This window comes from Onychostruthus taczanowskii, unplaced genomic scaffold (genome assembly GCF_017590055.1).
Source record: "Onychostruthus taczanowskii isolate IOZ18803 unplaced genomic scaffold, ASM1759005v1 scaffold24, whole genome shotgun sequence".
NCBI classification, from domain to species: Eukaryota; Metazoa; Chordata; class Aves; order Passeriformes; family Passeridae; genus Onychostruthus; species Onychostruthus taczanowskii.
Window position 1 is genome coordinate 1,036,097 of NW_024499684.1, and position 26,082 is coordinate 1,062,178.

Below are 26,082 nucleotides of genomic sequence, written 5' to 3' on the forward strand. Positions count from 1 at the left end.
AGTTACACCTCTGCTAGCCAGACCTTCCTTCAGGCTTGGAAATCTGTCTCCTGCAGGGATGCCCAGGCTGGGTTTGAGGAGGCACCAGCCCGTCAGATGAAGCACAGGAGCTCTGAGGAGCAGCAGGAACACCTGTGAGTACCACTGTGGCCATGCCTGTGCACAGAGGGCAGGTGTGCAGCTCCCCAGCTGCCACAGCAGGCACTCAGCCCTCCCCTCAGCAGGGAATCATGGAATGGCTCGGGCTGGAAGGGGCTGTAGAGTCAGCTCAGCCTCCACTATCCCTGCCCAGCCTGGCCTTGGACCCTGGCAGGGATGAGCCTCTCCTGAAGGGCTTTCAGCACCTCCTGCATCCACAGGTGGGAAAGGCAGTTTGCCTCCTAGGTGGCATCCCCAAAAGTGTGCTGAGGATGGTTCCTCAGCAAGACTGGAGATCAGGGTTGGTTTCTTTGTAGAACAGGTTAAACCCACGTTGTCCCTGCCCATGGCTATGGGGTGGAACTGGATGGGCTTCAAGGTCCCTCCCAACCCAAACCACTCTGTGATTCCAGTAGAAAACATCGGTTTTTAATCAATGCTGCCAGTCATGTGAATTTTTTTATTAAAGAGCATGCTTAGAGTTGTATAAAGTAGTTGGCAACTGTGGGGAAAATTAAGTTTAAGAAGGTTTCAAGATTTAGATTAGTCATTATCTCTGCCCTTGCCCAGATTTCTTCCTTCCTCTCATCTGGGTAAATTTGTTTTGTGTTGTGGTGGGATGCAATTAAGTCTTTTTGTTCTTGGTTTGGCTTACATGGGAAGGATGCTGTCATTTTGGAATGAAATCTGCCCAGTGACCATCTGTCTCCCCATTAGGATGAAATAGGACATTGATTTAGTCAGTGGCACAGTGAAAGATTTTCTTGAAAAAACAAATGAGCACTTTGCTTTTTTAAAGCCCCTGCCACTGGCAAACTGTGGCTCCAGGCAGAACTCTGTGTACAGTGAGAGCTTCATACCCTGAGTGTCACAGATGCTTCCCCAAAAATAAACAGGGCCAGCACTTTATTTATGTGACAATAAATAAAACAACTCCATGTTTTCTTTAAGTGCCTAAATTTGTATCTCAGCCATGTCCTCATTCAGAAGCTGTTGGAAATGTGAGGCATCAAGGTCAGGGGAGCAATGGCACTGTGACCCAAAAGCAAAAGTTCTCTTGGCAATAGGAAAATGAATGCTGTTGTCTTTGTAACTTAGCAATTAGGTTTCTTACCAAATTTCTTCTGAAGCACAGCAGCAGTGATAAGTAATCTGAAAATACATGGATTGTTTTCACAGCTCTCACTTTTTCTCCAAATTTATAAGGTGGACTAAGGTGGAAAATTGAAATGAGGGCAGTGACATTTCCTGGCAGGATTTGCTTTGTTTATTTTATTGTTGCCACTTATTTGTGTATAGACTCAAAGCACTTTTGTGTCAGATTACTGCAATTTATGATGCAGGAAGGGATTAATGTTCTCAATTTGGGATCAGCTGATGGAGAATTGTTTAAATACAAAGGAAAACCTCCTTTGGATGAACGTGACACTCATGAGCTGAGCAGCTTCTCCCTGTGTGTGAGAATTGGGTGAGTGAGAGGCTTCCAGTTCTCCTGTGTGCTGTGCTTTCCCTGAAACATTCTGTGGTGTCTGAGGTTTAAAATTGGAGCCATAATCTGGCTGTGTTGTTTTCCAGACAAATCAGTCCCTCCATGTGGTTTAGAATCCCAGAATGATTTGTGTTGGAGGGGACCTTAAAGCTCATCTTGTTCCAAGCCCTGCCATGGGCAGGGACACTTTCCACTGGAATGTAGCCCCCAAAAGAGGTGCCAATCATTTCTAAAAGCTGGGAATTGCTAGATTTCTGTGGCATTTGCTGTTGGTGAAGGCAGCTCAGAGTGCAGCATATGTGACCCATTTTTTGATGTCTTGAAATGGTCTCATCTGCTCCAGTTTCCTTCTTTAGCATTTTTAAGGTTCTTGTGCCTGTGGACCACATGAATGAAATCATGTCTAGGAATAGATTCAGCCTTGCTCAGCATTTATTCTGGGAACAGTTTGGAACTGGCCACTTTTGAAAAGCAATATCAGAGGCACTGTTTGGAAAATCACCACAGCATAAAGGCAGTCCAGCAGTTGTTTCCATATGGGACAGTGAGCTTGTGTCTCTTGAGCAGCAGCCCCACAGTGGCTGTCCATGGTGTCCCACCTTGGGGATGTGTGAGGTGAGGTGCCCCACAGTGGCTCTCCATGGTCCCACGATGGGGATGTGTGAGGTGAGGTGCCCCACAGTGGCTGTCCCATGGTCCCCCCTTGGGGATGTGTGAGGTGAGGTGCCCCACACTGGGTGTTCCATGGTCCCACCCTGGGATGTGTGAGGTGAGGTGCCCCACAGTGGCTGTCCATGGTCCCACCCTGGGGTGTGTAAGGTGAGGTGCCCCACACTGGCTCTCCATGGTGCAGTTCAGCAGGCTGGATCCCTGGCAGTGGGAGGGAGCAGGCAGATGGGATTTCTGAGCCAGGATGTGTCATCCTGGCACCCACCCACGGCTGTGCTCCATCCCTCAGCAGTGTGGGATGGAGGGCTCAGGGTGCTGCTGCCACTTCCCACCTGTGTCTTCTCCAGGCTTCCCCACTCCTGCAGCCTCCAGCGTGGCAAGCACCTGGGCCTGAAGCACAGGAACATTTTAGCCTGTGCTGTGTTGTCAGAAGAGCTGACCATCCCTGTGCTGGCTGCTCCTGACGTGCTGATACCTAAAGTAAGAAGGATGAGCTAAAACTGAAGTGCCACGTGAGGAATGTTTGGCTGAGGGAATAGGAGGGGGTGTTACTGACTGCTTCATCTCCTGGAGCAGTTGGGGTTTCATGCATCCACAGAAAATCCAGCTGACCAATCAAGGCTCAACCTAAGCCTGGTTAGAAAAAACTCTACCAAGTTTTTTTTCCTAATTTTAAAAACCTTAGGAAATGGGAAAGACAAAAAGTCATGATCAGAATGAACAGAGCAAGGCAGTATCCTGTACCCTTCAGGAATGCTGGATCCAGCAACACACAGATGGATGAATACCAGGAATAAAGCATTTCTAGTGTGCTCCCACACAGAATTCTTGTGGAAAGAAATGTCCAAATCCAGATTCTCATTTGCAGAGCAGAGCATCTCCTACTCACAGCACTTTAGGCTGTTTCCAAGAACAGCTGCTGAGCAGAACAGGCATTTGGCTGTTTCTGCATCATCCTAGGGCTGGTTTTATTTAGGTGTTCTGCAGCCTGGGCCCACCCAGCTGCTCCCTGAGCCTCAGATTTTGGTTCTTCAGTTCCTGCATCTTTCAAGAAAAATGTGTTCTTGAATTTAGCATTGATTTTGTCCATTTGGTTATGTTATTCTCAGTTTGAGGTGTGTACACTCCTGTTTCCCTCCTTGCTGTTTGAGTTGTGCAGAGCCTGGGAGGAATTCAAATTTACAAGGCCTCTCCCTTTTCTGTTGTACGGATTGACCTTTTCCAGGGTTATCTACAGGGATCTTCATTCACACCTTCAGCTTCTCCCGGAGCAGCTCTTAGCTGGTTTTCAGATGTAAAACAGGCCAGTCCTGTTACCTTCCAGGCATCCTTTTGTTAATTTGATGGAATTTTTGGTTGAAGAATGAACTTTATTTGCATGTAGATAGTAAATTACCTGTTGGTAAAACAGAGCTAAGTGCTAATTGCATTATTTGAGTCTAGATAGTGACCTGTCTGTGTGCTAGGTAGAACTAGCTAGTGATTTTGGAAAATATTTTGTTGCCAACACTGCATTGTAAAGGAACATTCCCATTTTGTTTCGTTTAAAAAGGAGTTGGCCTGAAGGAGAAGGACTAAAACACTGCCACCCACACCTTACTGCTCCCGTGGTGGCAGGATCCACCTGGGAAGTGTCCAGAATCATCATTATCCTTCAAAAGGCTCAAAAGTTCAGTGGTGTTTTATGAATCACTTTGTGTTCGGTGTTGCTTTGGCCTTCAAAAATTTCCAGGGTTTACATGGATTTAAGAGACTTCCACGAGAGGGTGCAGCAGTTCAACAAAATCCCATCTAAAGCAGACGAGCCTGTCCCCACTGTGGGCATATTTTGATTAATTTAATGTATTAATTTTTGTATTTACACGAACTTCCAAATAGGATGGGTGCTTCAGCAAATCAGTTCCATGTCCCAGAGTGTCCCTCCAGTCTGGTACTTTTTGGTGCCCAGTGTTACCTGGTCTCAGTCTATGCCTGATTCCCTGCAAATCCTACAGCAAGCATTTTAAAAATAAATGTAGGGATTTTAAAAATAAGTGTAGGGATTTTAAAAATATTATTGTTTTAGTTTGGAAATCATCATTAATTTCCCCCTCAGACTGATCCAGCTGCAGAAGGAAACTCCATCTATCTGGAGAAACTGCTGACCTGAGTGTGAGTGACAGAACAGAAAGAGAAAAAAGCTCTGTGCCAACTGATTTCTTGTTCCATGAGACAGTCAGGAGCTCAGGAGTGACCCAGCCCTGGCTGTGCTGACATCCTGAAAGCACAGAGGTGGTGTCTGCCCATGGCCAAGGGTCAGGGTCCATTCCTCTGCCTGGGGCACTAAAATACCTCTGCTGAAATGATTAACTCCTGACAAATTTGCCCACCTTGGAAGCATGTGTTCCCTGTCCAAATTCATCTATCCTAAACCGCTTCCTGAGATAAGATTACCTGATAGTGAAATAGAGGTGTGCTGATACTCATGTATAATACATGACTGATAAATGCTGTTTTCACCAGACTTGATATTCAGTAGGACAAACAATTTGCTGTGCTTTCAGAACTTTTTATTACTAGTACAAGATGTTAAAAGAGGGGGAATTTGAGACCAAAGAAATTACTTTGGTTACTGCCAGCTGCAAATGCAAAAGTTGGGTCTGAATTCAGATGGTTTCACTGATTAATTGGAACCACTCTAGTTTTGGGACTTTTCTTTTGAGCAGTGTAAAAAAGAAAAATATGAGGTTTACTAAAAAATCCCCAACACACAGTGAATATGTAACCAGCAAGAAAATTTTTATTTTAAAGTCCATCACCACCTTCTTCCATTGACCTGCTCTAGATTATCATGTATAAACAGATAAGGTCTGGAGATTAATAGAATGAATGAACAGAACGAAATGAATGAATAGAAATTCCTTAATAAATTAATTTAATGAATAGGGAATTTCATCTTGGCATGTTTGTTTAGACTGTGACATTTCTGCCTTGTCCTGAGGGTGGAGCAGAGCAGGTGGAGCCCAGCAGGTGTCAGTCCAGCCAAGGCTTCCTGAGCACAGCTGAATGAACCTCTGCTGCCCTCCTGGCCCTTCCTTCCATCAGTGAAACCTGGCTGGCCTCATTTCCCCGTCACAGAGGCACAGCCCGAGCTTCCTCTGTCCCTCCTGTTAACTTTTAATAAATGTCTGCATCGCTGACCTTTCCTTCCCTGAGTGCTCACCTCCCCTGGCTGGCTGGTGAAGGGTAGAGCTTGGGGTGATGTTTGCAGGGGATTAGCATTTGCCATCAAGCCTTGGGATGGAAAAGCACAAGGCCAGGCATTGGGAGCTGCCCTGAGGAGAAGAATTTGGGAGCTCCACGTGACCTGGCCTGGCCCATGCCCTGGTGGGAATGAGGTGAGATTTAAGGTCTTTGCCACCCAAACCATTCTGTGATCCCTTTGTTAGTTGTCAGCACGGTGCTGTTTGTTGCCTTGTGTGAAACACTGGAAAGGACAATGAATTTTCCTGTGCTGGGATGTGTTCTAGGAAGTGAAGAATGTTCATTGTGCAAGAGTTGAGGTGGAAAAGGAGTTCTGTCATTAGAAAAAAATGTGTTGGAGCTTGAGAGCTTTGTTGTTTATCACAAACATTTAAGTCAGATGTTTCCCCTCTTTTCATCAGCGAATCCAAGAGTGCATACTGATTATCCTGTATTTGCAAGTCAGAGTTGTAAATTGCTGTATTCAGCTGGGGCCGTTTACCATCTGAAAGAAATAATTAAAGCTTTCTTTCTTTTGCTTAAGATTTAAACATGTATTTAAAGATGAGATCATGCTTTCATGGTGGTCAGAGTTTCTTTCTATATTTGTGTGGAGTGGCCTCAGAAATGGGTGTCCGAGGGTCTGGTGTGCTGTGTTTCCTTAATTATATATTTGTTTGGGGAAAGATGGTTATTCCAGCCTCTGTCTTTGCCTGGTTCCATCCTCCCAGCCCCAGTGCAGTGGAGCTGTGCCCACCCCAGAGTGCAGATCAGCCATATGTGCCTCTTATTTATAGCTCATGCGTGAAGGGAGCTATTCCAAAGTGGTAATTTCTGTTCTGGTGGTGGCACATAAATACAAGTGTGTGTGAGCAGCTCCTTCTCCCTGAACGAGGATGTGACACATCCCAGTCACCCTGCCTGGGAATGCTCCAGTCCAGACAGACTGGGAGGCTCTGTCTGATGCTTCAGACACTCAAGAGCTCAATTAATTTATGGATGATAATTTGTCTTCAGCTCCTGCAGATACAGATGCCACCTTTACTCAGTCTCTCTTGAGTCATTCTCTCTCCAACTGCACTGGAGAGGGACTATATACAAGGATGTGGAGGGACAGGGCAAGGGGGAATGGCTTCAAACTGACAAAGAATAGGTTTAGATTGGACAAAATTCTCCCCTCTGAGGGTGGGGAGGCCCTGGCACAGAGAATCTGTGGCTGCCCCATCTCTGGAAGTCCAAGGCCAGGTTGGATGGGGCTTGGAGCAGCCTGGGACAGTGGAAGGTGGGACTGGATGGGTTTTAAGGTCCATCCCAACCCCAAAAAGTCTGTGATTCTATGGAGCAACATTTCTGTAATTTGTTGGGGAAATGCCATATCCTACCTGCACTGTAAATGCAGCTGTGCAATATTTTCCACCTGTGCTGTACACTTTGTGCCACCTTAACACAAGTTTCCTTCCAGCTGCCTTTGTTTTCTGTATGCGTAATTTCACAAAGTCATTGGGCACAAGGAATGAAAGACTGGCTTTAGGAAGAAAACAAGAACACGAATTGTGGAAACCAGGAGTGGTTTGGGATGGGAGGACCTTAAAGCTCATCTTGGTCCAGCCCCTTCCAGACACCTTCCAAAGGTCAGGTTGCTCCAAGCCCTGTCCAGCCTGGCTTTGGACATTTCCAGGGGCAGGGAGTCACAGCCTCCCCGGGCAGATGATACAATAGGTGTTCCATCAACACGTTCTGAAGTTATTGCCTCCTTTACAAGTTATCCGGCTGTTATTCGTGCTGTGGATGCATCGGTTGTGGTTGGTGTCCGTGTGAACTGCTGGCCGTGCCCTGCTGGGGTTTCTCCGGGAGCAGGCAGTGATTCAGCAGGGAAGCATGCCAGGCCGGCACGGACAGCTGAACCGGCCGTGCTCCCGCACACGTACGGCCAGACGGTGACAGCACACGGGCACGGCTGGGACAAAGGGAGGCGAGCTGCTCTTAACCAATCCCACCTAGCAAACACTCCGTCAACAAACAATAGCTGCCTCCAGTGCGTTATCACAGCATGCCTGGGGTTCGGAAGGGACCTTAAAACCAATCTCATTCCACCGCCCTGCCTCGGGCACGGACAGCTTCTGCAGACCAGGTTGCTCCAAACCCCGTCCAGCCTGGCCTTGAGCATTTCCCGGGCTGGGACACACAGCCTCTCCGGGAAACCTGTTCCACTCCCCGCTCGCTTTTCCGCAGTGTGTCACCGGCAGGAGCACAGCCCCGATGGGGGCAGCGCCGTGCCAGGGGCTGCGTGTGGGTGCACCGAGTGAGTCAGGGTGACTTTGTTCCGGGACGGGCTCCCTGTTTGTCTCTTACTCATTAATTAGCGCGGCTGGAGCCGCTCGCACCGAGAGCTGGGCGGTGCGGGGAGGCTCAGGGTGCCGTGCTTGCCATCCGTGAGGACGGCGTGTTCCTCCGTGCTGCGTGACTGGAGCGCCCGGGCTGACACGGCTCATTCCCGGCTCGTTCCCGGCGCGTTCCCGGCCCGTCCCCGGCTCGCGTGCGAGCCCCACGCACGCAGCGCCGTGCTCGGGGACATGGCTCCCTCCCCGCCGCCCGAAACGAAACGCTCGGTGCGTGATAAATGAAACGCGAAGGGGCCTCTTGCCCTATCGCTCTTGGGAACGGCCTCGGGCGGCGCTTTCGGTTCTGGCCGCTGACACCGGCGCGGGGCGTGCTGCAGCCCGGCCGGCGCCGCGGGGGGACCGGCCCCGAGGGCGGAGAGCCGGCCCCGAGGGCGGGGAACCGGCCCTACCCGCCCGTGCTCCGCCCCGGCCGCGCTGCCCTCGCGGCTGCCGTGGCAGCGCTATTTAAACGGGCGGCACGGCGAGCCGGAGGAGCCGGGCGAGGCGGGGTGGGATGTGCGGGCGGCTGCGGCCCTCGGTGCGGACACGGCGGGGCTGACCCCGCACCGGCCGCGGTCACGGTGTCCCGGCACCGCCCGCCGTGTTTATTGCAGCTTCCCCCTCCCCATCAGAAAGTGATTTCGCTCTGGAGTTACCCTGGATTTGGGTCAGCAGGCGGGAGCAGCGCCGAGGGAGCCCGCGCCGGTAGGTCCCAGCTGCGCTGGGCTGGCTGCCCGGCAGCTCCGCCGTCCTCAGGGTCTGTGTCTGGGCCGCTCGTCCATTGTTCGTTGTTGAAACGTGTCTCACGGCCGGCGGAGCGGCTTTCTTTGCAGAGGAGGCGCGGCTCGCGTGCGATGGCAGCGCTCGGGGAGCGAAGCCCCCGGCGGGAGAGCGGCGGCTGCGGGAGCATCGCTGCGGGAGCGCCGGCAGAGCCCGAGCCTCGTCCTTCCTGCCGCTTTATTTTTAGAGCCGTTGGGGGATCCGGCTCTGCTCGCTGAGGCACTTCTGTAAAAATAGCCAAACTTAAATGCTGGTCGAGTGAGGAGTATGAGTGTTGAAATAGCAGCAAAGGTATGGCTGGAGGAGATCAGAAGTCACTTGCTCAGCACCTTGGCGCTGCAGGGGTCCTTGAGCCCTGGCGGATCCTCTCGCTCCTCGCCCGGGCACTGAGACCTGGGCTGCCACAACGGGAACATCTCATTCTCTTCGGAGCCGAGGATATTTTAAACCTTTGGAGTTACCTGAAGGTGCCTTTGGTGGTTTGGAGGAATTGTCTGGTGTCTGTGGAAGAATAACAGATACACCGATGACTTTGGGGTTAGCTGCCAAACAGATATACCAGTTGCTTTAAATTTAATCTAAAAATGGGAAAACTGGAGAGGCACAACTTTTTTTTCTTTTTCCTGGCAATTCTGACGTGCTGTTTCCCAGGGAAATGGAAAAGCCTTATAAATGAATGTTCCAAAATACAGAAGGCTCGATGAGAAATTTTCCGGAGCGAATCATCAGTAGTAAGAGATTATTGCCAAGTTTTCTCTGTTTTTTGGAATTTTGTTTTGAAGCGAGGAGTAACTTTGCTCGGAATGCATTTATCCAGGAAGTAATCCTTAATGTGCTCCACTCTGAGCATTGAGCCTGCATGTGAGATTGAAGAAGGTTTAATTAAATGTAATCAAATATTACAGGATTCCTGATTAAAAGGCATAGCACTTGCTTTTTGGTGACGTGCGCGACACACTGCTTATTTGCGCTTTAAAATAATACAATTCTGCAGCTTGCGAGTAATGCCTTTCTCGGTTCCCGAGTAACCATCCCCCTTCTGTTTGCTTCCCTGCCCGCTTTTGATTCCTGGTGCCCGGCGTGGCGAGAGGAGCGCGGTGTGTCACCGCAGGGCAGGGACGGGCACGGTGGCCCCGCCGCAGTCCGTGGGAAGTTTGCCGCGGCTCTCCGCAGCCAGCGGTTCCGCCGGGCCGTGGGAGGTGACACGAGGGAGGACACATGCCAGTGCAATGGGAATGTGTAGGTTTGCTCCTCCGGTGGGAGAGGAAATGCAGCAGGAATGTCTGAAGTGCGGGGGGGGGGGACGTGTCTCATGCTCCTCGGGTCTGTGTGTGAGGGAGGCACAGAAATGAGCGCTGTCATGTTCTCTTTTGTGGGATAGAACGAACCCAAGTGCTCCTGTTTGTTGAACATCCTGACAGGGAGGAGGCGTCGGACCATCCCCCTTTCCTGCCCACCCTCGGGGGACTGCGTGTGCGTGCCGGAGTGTCTCAGAGCCTGCATGTGCGGGGAGAGGAGGAGTGTGGGCTTGGGATTAATTAGCCCGAGTTTAGCTGTTTTCATGCTTTACGTGCCTAAGGGCTACCCGCAGTCACAGCGAGGGGAGGAGTTTGCTCTTGCTGGCTCAAAATCCTCTCCAGGGGTGATCTTGTTCGTGTCAACCATGAGCAATTAGAGAGATTAACCGTCTTGTTTTCCTTTCTGCCCTAGGTTGATTCCTGGGACATTCTGGGACATTTGAAAGTGATTTGGAGAGAGCAAAGTCTGTGTCCGATGGCCACCGAGCCGCAGCCGGCGTGCGTGGTGCCCCAGGCTCCCTGCCCAGCAATGAAGTGCTCTCCTGCAGAGGACTTTTCTCCCCAGGTGAGGCTGGCTGAAAAGATCCCCCCGGTGAAGCCTTGCTTCAAGAAGAAGCAGCAAGTGCAGAAGAGACTGGACACACAGACTCTGCGGGCTCTGCGGCCCATCTTCACCAGCCTGCTGGGAGCCGGGGCCTTGGACAGGGTCTTTGTGCCCCGAGGCCAGCGTGGTGGCCATGGTGACTTATGTGAGCCTGCTGTGAAAAAGACTTTGGACCTCGGTACCTCTTGCCCCCAGGCAGAAAATAACGTGACTGTGCTGATGCCAACAGCTCCAGATGTGCAGGGTCAGCTGCCGGGAGCTCATCCTTCCCCCGGGCATCCTGAGCAGGACGTGCAGTCAGGAGAGCAAGGTTTCTCCCCAGAAACTCCTGGAACTGCTGCTGATAATGGTAATGAATCATTCCAGGATCATCCTTTGCACCCAAGTGCTGGTGATGGCGCAGCTTGTCCTTTGTTCCCTGACAAGGTTCTGGAAAGCTACACATCTGGCTTACTCCAGGAGAACAGCTGTCCAATGCAATACAACTTGACCCCAAGCAATAAATTCAGTGCTGGGATATTCCAGGATAAAAGTGAAGAAGCTTCCCTTGACCTGGTGTTTGAGCTCTTGAACCAGCTGCAGTATCACACCCACCAGGAGGATGGGATTGAAATCTGTGTGGATTTTCTCCAGGGCACTTGTGTTTATGGCAGTGACTGTCCCAAGCATCACACAGTGTTACCCTATCACTGGCAGGTGAGGAGGACAGCAACCCAGAGGTGGCAAAGTGTGACCAACGATTCCCAGGAGCACCTGGAAAGGCTTTACTGCAACCCTGACAATGACAAGATCAAAGTCAAGTACGGGTAGGTAATTCAATGTACTCCCTTGCTGGGAAGGGTGCAGAAATATAGCAGGATGTGCCTTTTTTTCCCTGATACTTGTATCCAAGTGTGTTAGAAACTCTGGCATGATGTTTCTTGATTCATATCCAACAAGTTTAACTGGACAAAAAAATTTTGTACACTTGTAAAACTGTTATTTAGCATCTGGAATGTGTCCTTTGAAGCTGGAGGACTTGGAGTGTGTGAAATAAGAAAACTTCAGCTCTGTAGGAATTCAGAGACTGTTGTGGAATGCTGTGCTTGTTCTTGGCATTCCTAATTAGTCTTTCCTCTGAGTTGGACAAAGTGTCAGCACGAAAGCCTTGGCAGCGCTGGGGACAGGGATGACAGAGCAGTTGCTCTGTGTCTGTGAGCTCAGCCTGGTGTGCACTCCCAGCACAGCCTGCATCATTCCATCCCAAACAGCTGAACCAGAGGGGAGCTCTGCAGGGCCCTGGGAAGTGTCATATCACTGGCAGTCAGTGGGGATGTTCCAGCTGATTCCCTGTGAGCAGCCTGAGCCGTCAGAAATGCTGATCATCTCCACTATTAAAGCAGTTATTGAAGTTATTGTTTTCTCTGCACAGAGCTTGTTTATTGACTCATTTTCTGAAATTAGCCAACAGCTGTTAGGTGGATGTGGTTGTGTGACCTGTGTGGGCTCCTGCACCCCGAGAGCTAAAACTTCTTCAGCTTCTCCCTGCAGGTTCCAGTTTGAGGAGCAGTGGGGAAGAGTGATGTTTGCAGGGTCCAGCTAGTGCAGGGTGCAGACTGGTTTGGTTTTGGTTTTTTTTTTTGGAGGAAGTGTGTGGTGCACCTCGTGGCAGGGCAGATAAGAGAGGAGAAGTTTGCCAGGCTGGCACAACCCCAGTTCAAAGTGACATTTCTGGAGTGAAAACTTCACACTGCCTTTTCCACCTGAATGCCTGGGGGTTCTGCTCTCTGCCTCTTCTTCTTTTCAGTTCCTGAAGAAAATATATCCCTCCTTTCTCAATATTTAATTTTCATTTATTAAGCTGAGGTTTCTCATTTGGCACCAGATCAAATCTAGCGCTTAGAGTCAGCCTGAGTCTTTACTTTCACTTAATTTGATGTTGGATTAGACACTGAATTCAATCTTTGTCATAGATTCACACTGGTTTTGGTTGAAGGGACCTTAAATCCCACCCAGTGCCACCCCTGCCATGGCAGGGACACCTCCCACTGTCCCAGGCTGCTCCAGCCCCAGTGTCCAGCCTGGCCTTGGGCACTGCCAGGGATCCAGGGGCACCTGCCAGGGCCTTTTTAATGATGGCAGTATCAAAATATGGATGTCCCATACTGAAAATGAAAATGAAGTAGGATATGTAGTAGGGAACAACTACCTTTTATAGAATTGTCTTGAAGAAACATGCCAGTCTTTAATGAAAATTTAAAAATCTTCTAAGTGCATAGCAGATACAATTTGCTGTATTTTACCACAGAGGAACTTCTATTTCCCAAGTGTTAGAAATGATTTCTGAAAACAAAACAGCACAGCCAGAGACAAGGCCATTAAATGATTTAACTTTGAATTCTGTGTAAATGAGCAAATGGTTTTCTTTTAGAAGTTGTGTCACCAAATCCATCAGTGCACGTGAGCAGTGTCCTGAAGGATGGACATGGGAATGATTAATGGCAAAGGACACAGTGCTTGGTCATGGCTTAGTCAGCCCGGGCTGGGAAGCTGCTGTGCAGTGACATCCCCTTGCACTGGGTGTGCAGGTCCCAGCCTGCTGGGGCTGGTGGCACATGCATTTCTGCCTGTCTGATCCAGCTGGGGACAGGGTGGCAGGTGTGTGCCAGGGACAGGACGTTCCCTGAGCGTCAGGGAAGGGACAGGAGCAGCGTGGGCTGGGCACAGCCGGGTGGGACACTGCCCTCGGGGCCTGGGGATGCAGCCCTGGCCTTGCTGGGCTGAGTGGGTCCTGCCAAACTGCAGATTTACACTGGATGTTGGGGAGAAATTCCTCCCTGGAGGGTGAGCAAGCCCTGGCACAGGGTGCCCAGGGAAGATGTGGCTGCTCCTGGATCCCTGGCAGTGCCCAAGGCCAGGCTGGACAGGGCTTGGAGCAGCCTGGGACAGTGGGAGGTGTCCCTGCCAGGACAGGGATGGAATCAGCTGATCTTTAAGATCCCTTCCAACCTTGGAAGAGCTTCACGGCTGGATCTGTGTCAGTGAGACCTTTGGAGTGAAGCTCTATTGAAGACCAGAGCTTCTGATTTCAAACTTTGAGTCTGGCCCTCCTTGGAACTTTGACTTGCCAAGGTTTTAAGCCAGGTTTTGAGGTGGGAGGTCAGTGTTTCAGTGTGCATCATCCACCAGCTTCTTCTTATGCAACATCACCTCGTGAGGAGAACCTGCCAAGGTGTGGGGAGCCCCAGCTCCCTGGGGGTCACTCAGGCTGGAGGTGGCAGTGTCCCTGTGCTGTGTCCCCTGGCAGTGGGGGCCAGGAGCTGTGACCCCGCCAGCGCCGCGTCCCATGGTTACAGCATTATTTGTTAAAGCCATTAATCTGCCGTGGTCAGACGAGCTTTGCAGGCCTGTCTGCTCCCTGGCAGCCAGAGGAAACGCCTGCTCAGCACTCTGCTGGCCAGCCAGGCTGCTGTTTGTCCTGCTCTGTGTCCCACACGCTCTGGGATTGGAATGATCCTGGCACCGGCGCTGCCCCCAGGGAGCTGGGCCCTTCCAGAAAGTGTTGGCCATCAGCTCAATTAGGGAATGAGCTCTAAATTAGGGTGTTCTTCAAAGAGCTATTTATATAAACCTTCCTTCCTCTTAATTATTGGGATGAGTAATGATGGAGATAAGTTATTGAGATGAGTAATGTAAAATACACATTAAGTTGTTGCCTCTCACCTAAGGGAATGTGATCTCAGAGGAGTGGTAAACCTTGTTTAGTTACTTTGTAATGCAACTCCTTCGGCTGCTTCTTGCAGTTTGGCCTCAAACTAGAATCATAAATTACTTATGTGGGTTTTTTTGTATTCTTGAGTCTGCCAAGTATGTCGAGCCACATACCAAGCTATCTAAACAAATGGGGGAACATCAACTTAAACAGGTTAAAGTACTTAGAAGCACTCAGTTTTCTTCATAGATGTGAGGAGAGGCCCTGGGAGAAGTTCCAGCTTTCAGCAAAGAGAGAGCAGTGCCAAGTGCTGCTTTCCAGCAGGAGATGCCCACGTTGGGATATTTTAAGATGCTCTTTGCTAAGGGGAAATACTTGGCTGAGCGGCTGAGCAGGTTTCCCCACACACACACACCTGTCCTATCATGCACACATTGCTTTTCAAAACAAGCAGCAGCAGTAGAGATTACAGGAGGATTTGTTTGAAACAACTCTGCAGTTCCTGACCCAACAGTTCCCTGCTTTGGCTGAAAATTCCTCTCTTCCTCTTGGCAAAAAGGGCTCCCAACTCGACTGACACAGCAGCTTCTTGCCGTTGCTGTGATTTCTTTCCTTTTTCTTTCTTTTTTCCCGTAATTTCTGTAATTTTATGGAATGGCTCCTTGTAGCTAGGAGAGGAGAATGGAGTGGCTGCAGTGAGGGAAGGGCAGGTGGCTCTGCAGTGGTACATGTCCTGCTGTTCTCCCTGTGCTCACTCCTGGCCCTTGGGTGAAGTCAGTAAATGACAGGACACGAGGGAACTCAAGCTGTCCTGGGAAGGTTCAGCTCAGATATCAGCAGGAATTTCTCCGTGGGAAGGGTGGTCAGGCACAGGAAGGGTCTGTCCAGGGAGGTTGGAGTGCCCATCCCTGGGGGTGTCCAAGGAATTCCTGGACGTGTCACTCAGTGCTCCGGGCTGGGCTGGACTCGGTGTTCTTGGAGGGCTTTTCCAACCTCAACGATTGCCTGACTCGAAATACAGAGTGTTCCACTGGAGTTATCAGGGACATGTGAAGGGACTGGGAAGGAGAGGCATGGACACAACAAAATGTACAGGAAACTGGTTTTCCTTCATTCCTCTGTGTGTGGGATGGCTGCTTCTCTGGTGCTGACAGAATGTGCCTGACGTGTTAAAATCATACAGAGCACGGTGGAGGCATTTCAGGATGGAATCATGGAACCACTGAGTGCTTTGGCTGGAAAAGACCTTAAAGCCCAGCCAGTGCCACCCCTGCCCTGGCAGGGACACCTTCCACTGTCCCAGGCTGCTCCAAGCCCCGTCCAGCCTGGCCTGGGACACTTCCAGGGCTGGGGCAGAGCTCCTGGCCCATCAAACAGTTAAATTTCAGAAGTTTTCTGTGTGATCCACACAGTGCCACAGTGTGTGAGATAAGGCGTGTGTTAGTGATAACAGGGAGATGGGAAACCAGCTGAGAGTCCCTCTGCGTGAGTTTGGGGGAGGTTCTTGGCTATACCCTCTGAGTGGCTGGGAGCTGCTTTTCATTCCTTTCCAGCAGGAATGCAAGGCAGAGCCTCGAATGAAAGTCCTGTGAAGTGATTTTGGAAGTGTTTGCCGTGTGCTGTGTGGGTTCCCTTTTGCTGCACCGTGCAGCACCATTTCCATATGAAACGGAGCTAATTGGCTTCTAGCTGTACAAAGGCAGGGAGGCCCTGAGCTGTGAGGAGCCGGCAATCACTGCCATCCCTGCTCTCCTTTCCTGTCGATAAACAGATTGCACTTTGGGGAACAGCTGTCACCTGGCTGCAGGCTGAGGTCAGGCTGCTCCTGCCGATAAAGCAGCCCCTCCTGACACAAAGATCAGGGCTTGCTCCCAGGTAGGGCAGCAGGACGGTGCTGTGACAGGACTGCCCTGCCAGGACCCAGGGGACACAGAGGGCTGTGACAGCGTTTGGCTCAGCAGGAGCAGGGATCAGGAGGTTTCTTCCAGCTGGGTGCTCAGAGCTGTTGAAATCAGGAGGGATGAGTAATAATTGGGAATCTGATTCCTGTAGTCACATGTACACAGGAGAGGTTTCTTTGGGGGAAGTTGGTTTTGGAAGGTGTGGTGGGGAACATTCATTTTTAGGAAAAGCCTGGAATGACAGGACAAGGGGAATGAATTTCCACTGCCAGAAGGCAGAGATAGGTGGGGCATTGGAAAGGAATTCCTCCCTGAGCCGGTGGGCAGGCCCTGGCACAGGGTGCCCAGAGCAGCTGGGGCTGCCCCTGGATCCCTGGCAGTGCCCAAGGCCAGGCTGGAGCAGCTGGGACAGTGGGAGGTGTCCCAGGGGTGGCACCGGGTGAGCTTTAGGGTCCCTGCCTTTACCAGCTCTGCAGCCACTCAGAGCTGGGCTTGTGCTCCTCTAAAACTAAATAGTTTAGGTTGGAAAGGACCCTTAAAGGTCATCGAGCCCCACCCCTGCCAGGAGCATCTTCTACCGATTTACCAATGAAACAAACCAAGCCCTCCCAAACACATCCCGAGCAGCTCAGAGCCCCTGGAGCCCAGCAAGCACAGGACACTCTTTGTGCTGCCCTGCAAACACGAGGTGCAGCTGGGGCTGGAATTAGGAAATAGGGTGCCTGTGCAATCCTTGGGAGAGGGGGATGTGTTCAACATCCTCATTGCTGTGGAGTTTGAGAACTTTCCCGTGCCTACACCCCAGGCCCCCCTGGCCCAGGCCCTCGTGTTCAGGAGTGGGTTCTTGGGAAGAACAAACAGCTTCTGGAACAGTCTCTTCTCCTCCAGCAGCCCTGCCTCAAGGACTTCCTGATCCAGAGCTGGGGGGCTACTTTTATTAGTATTATTATTATTATTGCTATTATTGTTTTTATTTTCCCTGCCAGGCATTCATCTGTACATTAAGCTGTACATATACACACACACACATACATATGTGTGTCAGCAGTTGGTTCAGGTTTACAAGCTGGCCCCCCTGGCTGTAGAAATTCCAGAAGATTGCTTTTGCAAGCACCCCAGTCACCAGTTGTAAAGGCAGGGAAACATCCAGAGCTGGGGGGCTACTATTATTATTATTATTATTATTATTGCTATTATTGTTTTTATTTTCCCTGCCAGGCGTACATTAAGCTGTACATATACACACACACACATACATATGTGTGTCAGCAGTTGGTTCAGGTTTACAAGCTGGCCCCCCTGGCTGTAGAAATTCCAGAAGATTGCTTTTGCAAGCACCCCAGTCACCAGTTGTAAAGGCAGGGAAAAACAGTCTTTCCAGCTTTTAAGAAATAAACACAGGAAAAGCAGCAAAGTCACTGGTTTTGGGTTCTTTTGTCCCCTGAGGACGGAGCCTTTAAGCTGAGAGGGAAATGTGTCTGCAGCATCTTTCCCCAGCCTGAGGTGTCACCTCCCACGTGGCCCACGGTCACCACAGAGAGCAGCATGACTTGATGAGAGGGCAAGTGCAGCAAAATCTGAAACTCACGTGCTGCCCTGGCACTGGTGCCCCTCTCTGGGGTTTGAAGGAGGCACTGATAAGATCAGGCTCAGATGGGTTGTTTGTGCTCTTGCCTTGCTGCAGAGGTTCCTGTGTGCCTGGCACAGTCCTGGTTCCTGCTGTGCTCCCACTGCTGTGTTGGGAAGAGCTGCTGATGAGCATGCCTTGGGAGTGTTCCCTGGCCTTTCCTCCTGCTGGGCCTTTCCCTGGCAGCACATTTGGCTCTGCTGTCTGAGCTCTGCTGTTGCCATTTCAGTACCTGTGCTTCCACGTGAAATTCTTGGTTGGGTGCCCAGCCCTGGCACAGGCTGCCTGGTGGAGTCCCATCCCTGGAGGTTTAACAGCCCTGGGCATGTGGCACTTGGGGACGTGGGCCAGGGGTGGCCTTGGCAGTGCTGGGCACAGTTAGACTTGATGGTCTGCAGGAGCTTTTCCAATTTAACCAAATCTGTGATTTCTCTGATCTTTTGAAGCCAGCATCCTTCAAGTGACGTTCGGTTTCGTGCAGGAGTTCAAACACTCAGCCCCCCACCCAAAGCTGGGCTCATCTGTGGGAGAGCCCTTCCCCTGCAGCTTCCACCCAGTGCACAAACCAGATAAGATCTGCTGCCTTGGTGTCACCAGCAAGTGTCAGTGCCTGCCTTGCCTCTGCAGTGGCTGAGCTCAGCGTGGCTCCCCCAGCCCCGAGTACAAAAGCTTCTCGTGCCCCTTGGGCTCTTTGAAGCCCTGAGGTCCGGGGCCCGCCAGGTTGTTGCTGTGCAGGGAGGAACTGGTTGAGTCAGAGAGAGAAGATCAGCAGTTTCAGCAGGCAGGGAGCCGGGCTGTGAGCCGTGCTGTGTCTCACAGCTGTTCTGCTGGGAGCAGCTCTCGTTTCCTGCCGGGCCCTGCTGCTCGCAGCGGTTCTGTTTTTCTGAACCTGTTTGCGGTAACTCGGAGAGGAGCTCGAAGCACACGCGCGGTTTCAGAGCGCTTACAGACCGATTTCTCTGCTCGTCTCTTCGTACGTGATCGTGACCGTGACGTCTAGAGAGCGTTTGTCCTGCTGAAGGGAAAGAGCTCGGGGGATTCACTCACTGGGCTGGAGTTCTGCAGAAGGATGGAAGGAAGAGCCTAAATATCCTTATTTTGGCTGCACCAATCTGGAAACAATCTATCAGTGTTAAAACCTGCCAGTCAAGGAACCTGCTCAGTCCAGCGTCCTGCAAAGTTTACACCTTCTGTTATTTCTTACATTTAGGGAACAGAGAAAATGAAACTTATTACTGGGGTCACATTCTGCTGTTGAGAGCTCGTGGAGTTTTATTTTGCATTGTGCTGTTCTACAGCACCAAATTTGGGTTGTGTGCCCTGTTCTTGTGAGAGTTCAACGTGCTCACTCTCTCTGTGCAAACAGTTCCACTGAACTGCTTTATTTTATAAATAGAGACCTTTATTTGGTGAGTTGGTGAGGAGAAATTCTTGAGAAATCTGTTCTCACCTCTCCAGTCTCTGTGGGACCTTTAACAAGGGCACTTAGTGCCAGGACAAGGGGAATGGCTGTAAAGTGCCTGGGGGCTGGGCTGGATGGGATATTGGGCAGGAATTGTTCCTTGGCAGGGTGGGCAGGCCCTGGCACAGGTGCCCAGAGCAGCTGTGGCTGCCCCTGGATCCCTGGCAGTGCCCAAGGCCAGGCTGGACACTGGGGCTGCAGCAGCCTGGGACAGTGGGAGGTGTCCCAGGGGTGGCACTGGGTGGGATTTAGGCTCTCTCCCAGCCCAAACCATTCCAGGATTCTACACCTCAGACAGCTGCTGGGTTTGAGGCTTTGTCCCCCTGTGCTGAAAACCATGTGTTTAATAGCATACAGAAGGTGAGAGTTGTCTGTTTCTCCCGTTTTCCCCAGGGGCCAGGAGTGCTGGGTGGATCTGAACCTTATGAAATTTTATGAAAGCGCAGATTTCGACCAAATGCGGCGCCTGTCCACAGCCTCGTGCCCCAGCTCCAGCTCCAACTGCTACACGGTGTGGAAGTACTTCTGCAGGGACCACTTTGGCTGGAGAGAGTACTCCGAGGTACGGCCCCTTCCCAGTCCTGCTGCTGGGCCCCAGCCCGACACGCTGCACTCATCCATGTTCAGCCTGGGAGGGGATTTGGGGTTCCTCTGAGGAGGAGGAGAGTCAGTGTTGAACTGAGAAAGAGTGAAGGGACAGCTCTGCTGGCCTGGGCTGTGATTCTGTGATCCTGTGGCTAGAATTACCCTGAAAGCATCACAGACGTGAGGGCTGGCCAGGCTGTCCCTCTGGGGAGCAAACCAGCTTGTGGCAGTACCAGGGAAGCCCTTCTGGAGCCTGATTTGGTTTTATGACAGTGGGACAGCTTCTGCAGCCTTCAGAACAGCAGCTCCATTTACCTTGGCAGTTTTTAATTGATTTCCCTGTCCCAGAGCTCTGCTGAGGCAGGACATGCACTGCCCGAGCTGTGGGGTGCAGCCCTTGGGCTGATGTTTGGAGTGAAACCTCGTCAGTGCTGGCAGTGCCAGAAATAATCCCCGAGTGTAAGACCTGCAGAGAGTTGGGCACAACTCTCAAATACCACAAATAACACAGTCAGGGTGTTGGAGCTGGGAGGAGAACTGGATTTGTGCAGTGTGGAACAGGAATATGAATTTTGGAGCCTGTGGTTTCTCATGTGTGGTTTCTCATATTTCCCTTCCCTGTTTTCGCCCCGTTTCTGCCCCGTTTTTCCCCCCCGTTTCCCCCACCACTATTTTCTCCCCCATTTTCCTCTGGTTTTCCCCCTGGTTTTTCCCCTGTTTCCTTCCCATTTTTTCCCGGTTCCCCCTGCTGTTTTTCCCCATTTCCTCCCCCATTTTTCCCCTTTTTTCTCCCTTTCCCCCCTGTTTTTCCCCCCTTTTTTCTCCCTTTCCCCCCATTTCCCCCCTGTTTTTCCCCCTTTTCCCCCCGTTTCTCCCATTTCCCCATCCAGCCCGTGGTGAGGCTGATCGAGGAGGCGAGCTGCCGCGGGCTGCGCGAGGTGCGCTTCATCACCTGGCACAACCAGTACATCCTCAACATCAAGGATGGCTTCCAGCAGAACTCCTGCTTCCGCAGGGAGATCAAGAGGAGGCCCCTGCTGCGCTCCTGCCTGCTGCTCATGCCCTTCCTGCAGTAGGTATCCCCCAGTTTTTGGGAAAGGGTGTTCCCACTGCCTTTCCTGCAGTAGGTAACCCCAAAATTGGGCCATTCCCAGTGCCCTTCCTGCAGTAGGGATCCCCAAAAACTGGCTGTTCTCAGTGTCCTTCCTGCAGTAGGTAGCCCCCAGTTTTTGGGAAAGGGTGTTCCCACTGCCTTTCCTGCAGTAGGTAACCCCAAAATTGGGCCATTCCCAGTGCCCTTCCTGCAGTAGGGATCCCCAAAAACTGGCTGTTCTCAGTGTCCTTCCTGCAGTAGGTAGCCCCCAGTTTTTGGGAAAGGGTGTTCCCACTGCCTTTCCTGCAGTAGGTAACCCCAAAATTGGGCCATTCCCAGTGCCCTTCCTGCAGTAGGGATCCCCAAAAACTGGCTGTTCTCAGTGTCCTTCCTGCAGTAGGTAGCCCCCAGTTTTTGGGAAAGGGTGTTCCCACTGCCTTTCCTGCAGTAGGTAACCCCAAAATTGGGCCATTCCCAGTGCCCTTCCTGCAGTAGGGATCCCCAAAAACTGGCTGTTCTCAGTGTCCTTCCTGCAGTAGGTAGCCCCCAGTTTTTGGGAAAGGGTGTTCCCACTGCCTTTCCTGCAGTAGGTAACCCCAAAATTGGGCCATTCCCAGTGCCCTTCCTGCAGTAGGGATCCCCAAAAACTGGCTGTTCTCAGTGTCCTTCCTGCAGTAGGTAGCCCCCAGTTTTTGGGAAAGGGTGTTCCCACTGCCTTTCCTGCAGTAGGTAACCCCAAAATTGGGCCATTCCCAGTGCCCTTCCTGCAGTAGGGATCCCCAAAAACTGGCTGTTCTCAGTGTCCTTCCTGCAGTAGGTAGCCCCCAGTTTTTGGGAAAGGGTGTTCCCACTGCCTTTCCTGCAGTAGGTAACCCCAAAATTGGGCCATTCCCAGTGCCCTTCCTGCAGTAGGGATCCCCAAAAACTGGCTGTTCTCAGTGTCCTTCCTGCAGTAGGTAGCCCCCAGTTTTTGGGAAAGGGTGTTCCCACTGCCTTTCCTGCAGTAGGTAACCCCAAAATTGGGCCATTCCCAGTGCCCTTCCTGCAGTAGGGATCCCCAAAAACTGGCTGTTCTCAGTGTCCTTCCTGCAGTAGGTAGCCCCCAGTTTTTGGGAAAGGGTGTTCCCACTGCCTTTCCTGCAGTAGGTAACCCCAAAATTGGGCCATTCCCAGTGCCCTTCCTGCAGTAGGGATCCCCAAAAACTGGCTGTTCTCAGTGTCCTTCCTGCAGTAGGTAGCCCCCAGTTTTTGGGAAAGGGTGTTCCCACTGCCTTTCCTGCAGTAGGTAACCCCAAAATTGGGCCATTCCCAGTGCCCTTCCTGCAGTAGGGATCCCCAAAAACTGGCTGTTCTCAGTGTCCTTCCTGCAGTAGGTAGCCCCCAGTTTTTGGGAAAGGGTGTTCCCACTGCCTTTCCTGCAGTAGGTAACCCCAAAATTGGGCCATTCCCAGTGCCCTTCCTGCAGTAGGTATCCCCCAGTTTTTGGGAAAGGCTGTTCCCACTGCCCTTCCTGCAGTAGGTAACCCCAAAATTGGGCCATTCCCAGTGCCCTTCCTGCAGTAGGAATTAATTCCCAGCTAATTTTGTTGGGCCTTGAGGGCTCTACACTCGTGAGGGATTGACCAGAACTGTCTGTGGCAGCCACCAAACCTACAGACTAAAATCTGAGCTTCTGTTCTGCACCAAACTTTGTTCTGATTTTATTTATCCAAAGACCTTATAAAGCTCACTTAAAAACATGGATTCTTGGCAGGAACAGGAGTATTTTAAATATTTATGGGATCTATCCTTCAGGAGTCAGTGTTGCCTCCACTTCCCACATGATGCCACCTGAGATTTGTTCTTTCCCTCACCTCCCACCTGCTTAAATCTGTTCTAGAATTGGAAAAGAATCCTTGAAATGTTGACTTTTTTATGGTTTCCCCTGTAGAATAAATAACATGAATATTTTACACGAGTCAGAAGAACTGAACAAAGTACAGCAAAGGATTGCAGGATTTTTATTGGATTTGATTTTTCCTCATTAATCCACAATTTACTGGCAATCTCTGCTTGCTCTTCCGGTCCAGTGTGAGTGATGAGGCCCTACAGGAATGGTTTTTTACCCATTTGCCCATCAAAGAGGAAAATTAAACTAAAAACAAATGCACACTTTGATATTTGATTGCTATTTTATTAGCAATTTGTAGACCATATTTCTGGGTTTTTGCTCAACTGTTAATAACCAGTGAGAAGAACTTGGAGTTGAGTCAAATCCATGCAAATGAAGGGAATCCTGGCCTTGGCCTCGAGCAGGAGGGAACAGCCAGAGAACACTCACAGAGTGTTTCTGCCCTGAAAAGTGGGAGGGCTGTCACAGCTTTCCATGTGTTGATTTAAAAATAGATCTTTTTCCACTAAACTTCCCCTCCCAACGCTTTTCCTTGGGTTTGATTTGGTTTCTGGCCATCTGTGGGCTTTGGAGAGCAGCTCCACCCTGGGCCTGGCAGCAGCCAGTGGCTCTCTCCTGCTGCCTGCCCCGGGGCACTGAAGGGTTGGCAGCTTTTCCCAGAGAAATACTTTGGGAAAATCCTCCTTGCTGGACTTTGGAGCTCGCCCCACGAGTTGCTGCAGCTGCAGGAGCTGTGCTGGTGTGAGCCAGGGCCCTGCAGGTGCCATGGTCCCAGTGTTCCCCTGGGCACAGGAGGGAGAAGCCGGGCAGTGAGGATTCACTCAGCTGAGTAAGGGCTGCTCACTCAGGTGGGATCAGGGAACATAAACCACTTCTCTCAGTTCAGCAGCTCCCAGAGTGTGAGGATTCCACAGAGCTGCAGGAGGGGAGGAGCAGGGTCCTGCTGGGCTGCTTTCCTGGGTTTTCCAAGGGTTTTTTCCTGGCATCCATGGGGCTTCTTGGCCACAGCTCCCTCCCTCAGCCCTGCCTGTTCTCCAGGCAGCATTCCCAGAGGAGGGGCAGGAAAATAACCAGCTGCAAATGCAAATCCACCTCTGGCTGTGTAAATGGCAGTAAGGATCTTCCTGCTTGGGAAGGGGCCTTAAATCCCATCCAGTGCCACCCCCTGCCACAGGCAGACACTTCCCGCTACCCCAGGGTGCTCCAAGCCCTGTCCAACGTGGCCTTGGACACTTCCATGGTTATCAGAGGCTTTTCAGCCCTGCTGGGGGGTGCCTGGAGGCTGCTGAGGGTGTCTGAGCACAGCCTTTGTCCCTCCCCAGGACCCTGGGTGGCAGCTCTGCCGTGCCCTCGCCGTGCCCCGACCCCGCCGCCGCACACGACTTGTCCCCAGCTGCTGTCACCTCTCCCAGCTTCTACCCCGAGACCTGGATTGGAATGGATCCAGCTCAGGACTTCATCCAAGTGCCTGTTCTGAAGGAAGACAAAAGCTACAGAACCATTTACAACCTGTTCCACAAGACTGTGCCGGAGACCAAATACAAGATCTTGAAAATCCTGCGAGTGCAGAACCAGTTCCTTTGGGAGAAGTATAAAAGGTAAGAGAACTGCAGATCTTTAATAACGAATACTCCTAGAGGAGGAATTTTACGAGAGAGATTTGCGTCTCCTCTCACAGCTGAGCTCTTCCAGAGGGTGATCCCGCGATGAAAACAGCTTCTCCCCGGCTGACCCGCGGCGAACGCTCACCTTCACTTCCCATTTTGTGTTCCAGGAAAAAGGAGTACATGTCCAAGAAGATGTCCGGGCTGGACAGGATCATGAACGAGCGGCACCTGTTCCACGGCACGTCGCAGGACGTGGTGGACGGGATCTGCAAGCACAACTTCGACCCGCGCGTGTGCGGCAAGCACGCCACCATGTTCGGCCAGGGCAGCTACTTCGCCAGGAAGGCCAGCTACTCCCACAACTTCTCCAAGCGCTCCCCCAAGGGCGTGCACTTCATGTTCCTGGCCAAGGTGCTCACGGGCAGGTACACGGTGGGCAACCACACCATGAGGAGGCCGCCGCCCGTGGAGCCCGGCAGCATCACCAGCGACCTCTACGACTCCTGCGTGGACAATTACTTCGAGCCCCAGATCTTCGTCATCTTCAACGACGACCAGAGCTACCCCTACTTCATCATCCAGTACGAGGAGGTCAGCAGCACCGTCTGCATCTGACAGCCTGCCACAGACTCGGCTGGCAGAGGTGAAACCTGGACACTTCCTGACTGCTGGAATGACTTGGAAGGAAGGTCGCTGAGGTGACCAACTGTGCACTTGCTGGTTGATTCCCTGTGTGGAAACTGTACATATTTTTCCATTGTTTATAGTTGAAAAATCCGTGCCTTTTGTTATAAAACACTGTTTATTTATGTTAGTAAATATTCATGTTTCAGAATGTGTCTGTGGGTGTCAGTTCAGTGGTGTTCTGTGCCTGGCGAGCCCTGATCTCAACATTTCAGCATGGCCGTTTTTGGGGACTCAGAACCACATTTCATCCCAAGGATATTAAATAAGACATTCCCCCAACCACTATTTCTTATGATCATATTTCAGAGAGACTGAGGGAGAGATCACAAAACTACCCCCTGCTCATACTTTGCATTATTGAACAGGGCAACACAAACAGATCATTTTCTAAAATCGGGTAAAATTAGGAAGAGATTAGCATAGTCTGTGGGGAGGGTTTAAAACCTGGGATGCTTCCCAGCAGGAGCAGGCACACACAGTCTGTCACTTGTTGGTGTCCCTGCCTGTGCAAAGGGGGGTGGTGCAGGATGGGCTCTAAGGTCTCTTCCCTCCCAAACCACTCTGACTCTGTAATTTTCACCTCCAGGCCTGTGGTTTGGATGTACCTGAGGTGCCCTGTCCTCACTGGGACCTTTTCCAGGAATTGTGTGTCCCTCTGAAGGCTCCTGCAGCAGCACAGGTGTGGCTGGAGCCCTCGCTGCCCTCCAGGGAGCTCCTGTGGGGCTCAGGGGATGGGCAGGGACCCTCAGGCTCTGTGTGCTGGGGCTCCCCCCAAACTCAGCTGTGCCTTGTGACAACCTGCTCCAGTCAGCTTCCTAGGGGCTCAGGAAGAGAATTCCTTCCTGGGCCATGGGAGAGAATTCCCTGCTCCCACCAGCACCCCAGTGCTGGTTCCTCTCTGGATCTCCCGCTTGCCTGGGATCAGCTGCAGGTGAGCAGCAGGGCAGGCACCAGCAG

The 26,082-nt window shown here is 51.4% G+C and overlaps 1 protein-coding gene across 3 annotated transcripts; it reads left to right on the plus strand.

Annotated features, from left to right (window-relative positions):
* LOC121336587 (TCDD inducible poly(ADP-ribose) polymerase) lies at window positions 1–25,270 on the plus strand. 3 transcript variants are annotated; one of them, XM_041405910.1, is made up of 6 exons: window positions 1–134; window positions 10,390–11,387; window positions 19,656–19,824; window positions 20,738–20,919; window positions 24,154–24,429; window positions 24,606–25,270. In XM_041405910.1, the coding sequence occupies exons 2-6, from the start codon at window positions 10,453–10,455 to the stop codon at window positions 25,051–25,053; spliced, it is 2,010 nt and encodes a 669-aa protein (XP_041261844.1). In that variant the 5' UTR covers window positions 1–134; window positions 10,390–10,452; the 3' UTR covers window positions 25,054–25,270. The 3 variants fall into 3 exon arrangements, with proteins under 3 accessions (XP_041261844.1, XP_041261842.1, XP_041261843.1); XM_041405908.1 differs by lacking the exon at window positions 1–134 and adding an exon at window positions 7,927–8,127; XM_041405909.1 differs by lacking the exon at window positions 1–134 and adding an exon at window positions 8,332–8,604.
* The last annotated feature ends 812 nt before the right edge of the window (window positions 25,271–26,082 follow it).

Bases quoted from the DNA above. Each gene is read 5' to 3' on its own strand.
- LOC121336587 (XM_041405908.1), top strand. From the start codon at position 8,092: ATGGCTCCCTCCCCGCCGCCCGAAACGAAACGCTCG. The intron at 19,825-20,737 runs GTACGGCCCCTT...TTCCCCATCCAG, and splicing joins GCTGGAGAGAGTACTCCGAG to CCCGTGGTGAGGCTGATCGA. The intron at 20,920-24,153 runs GTAGGTATCCCC...GTCCCTCCCCAG, and splicing joins CTGCTCATGCCCTTCCTGCA to GACCCTGGGTGGCAGCTCTG.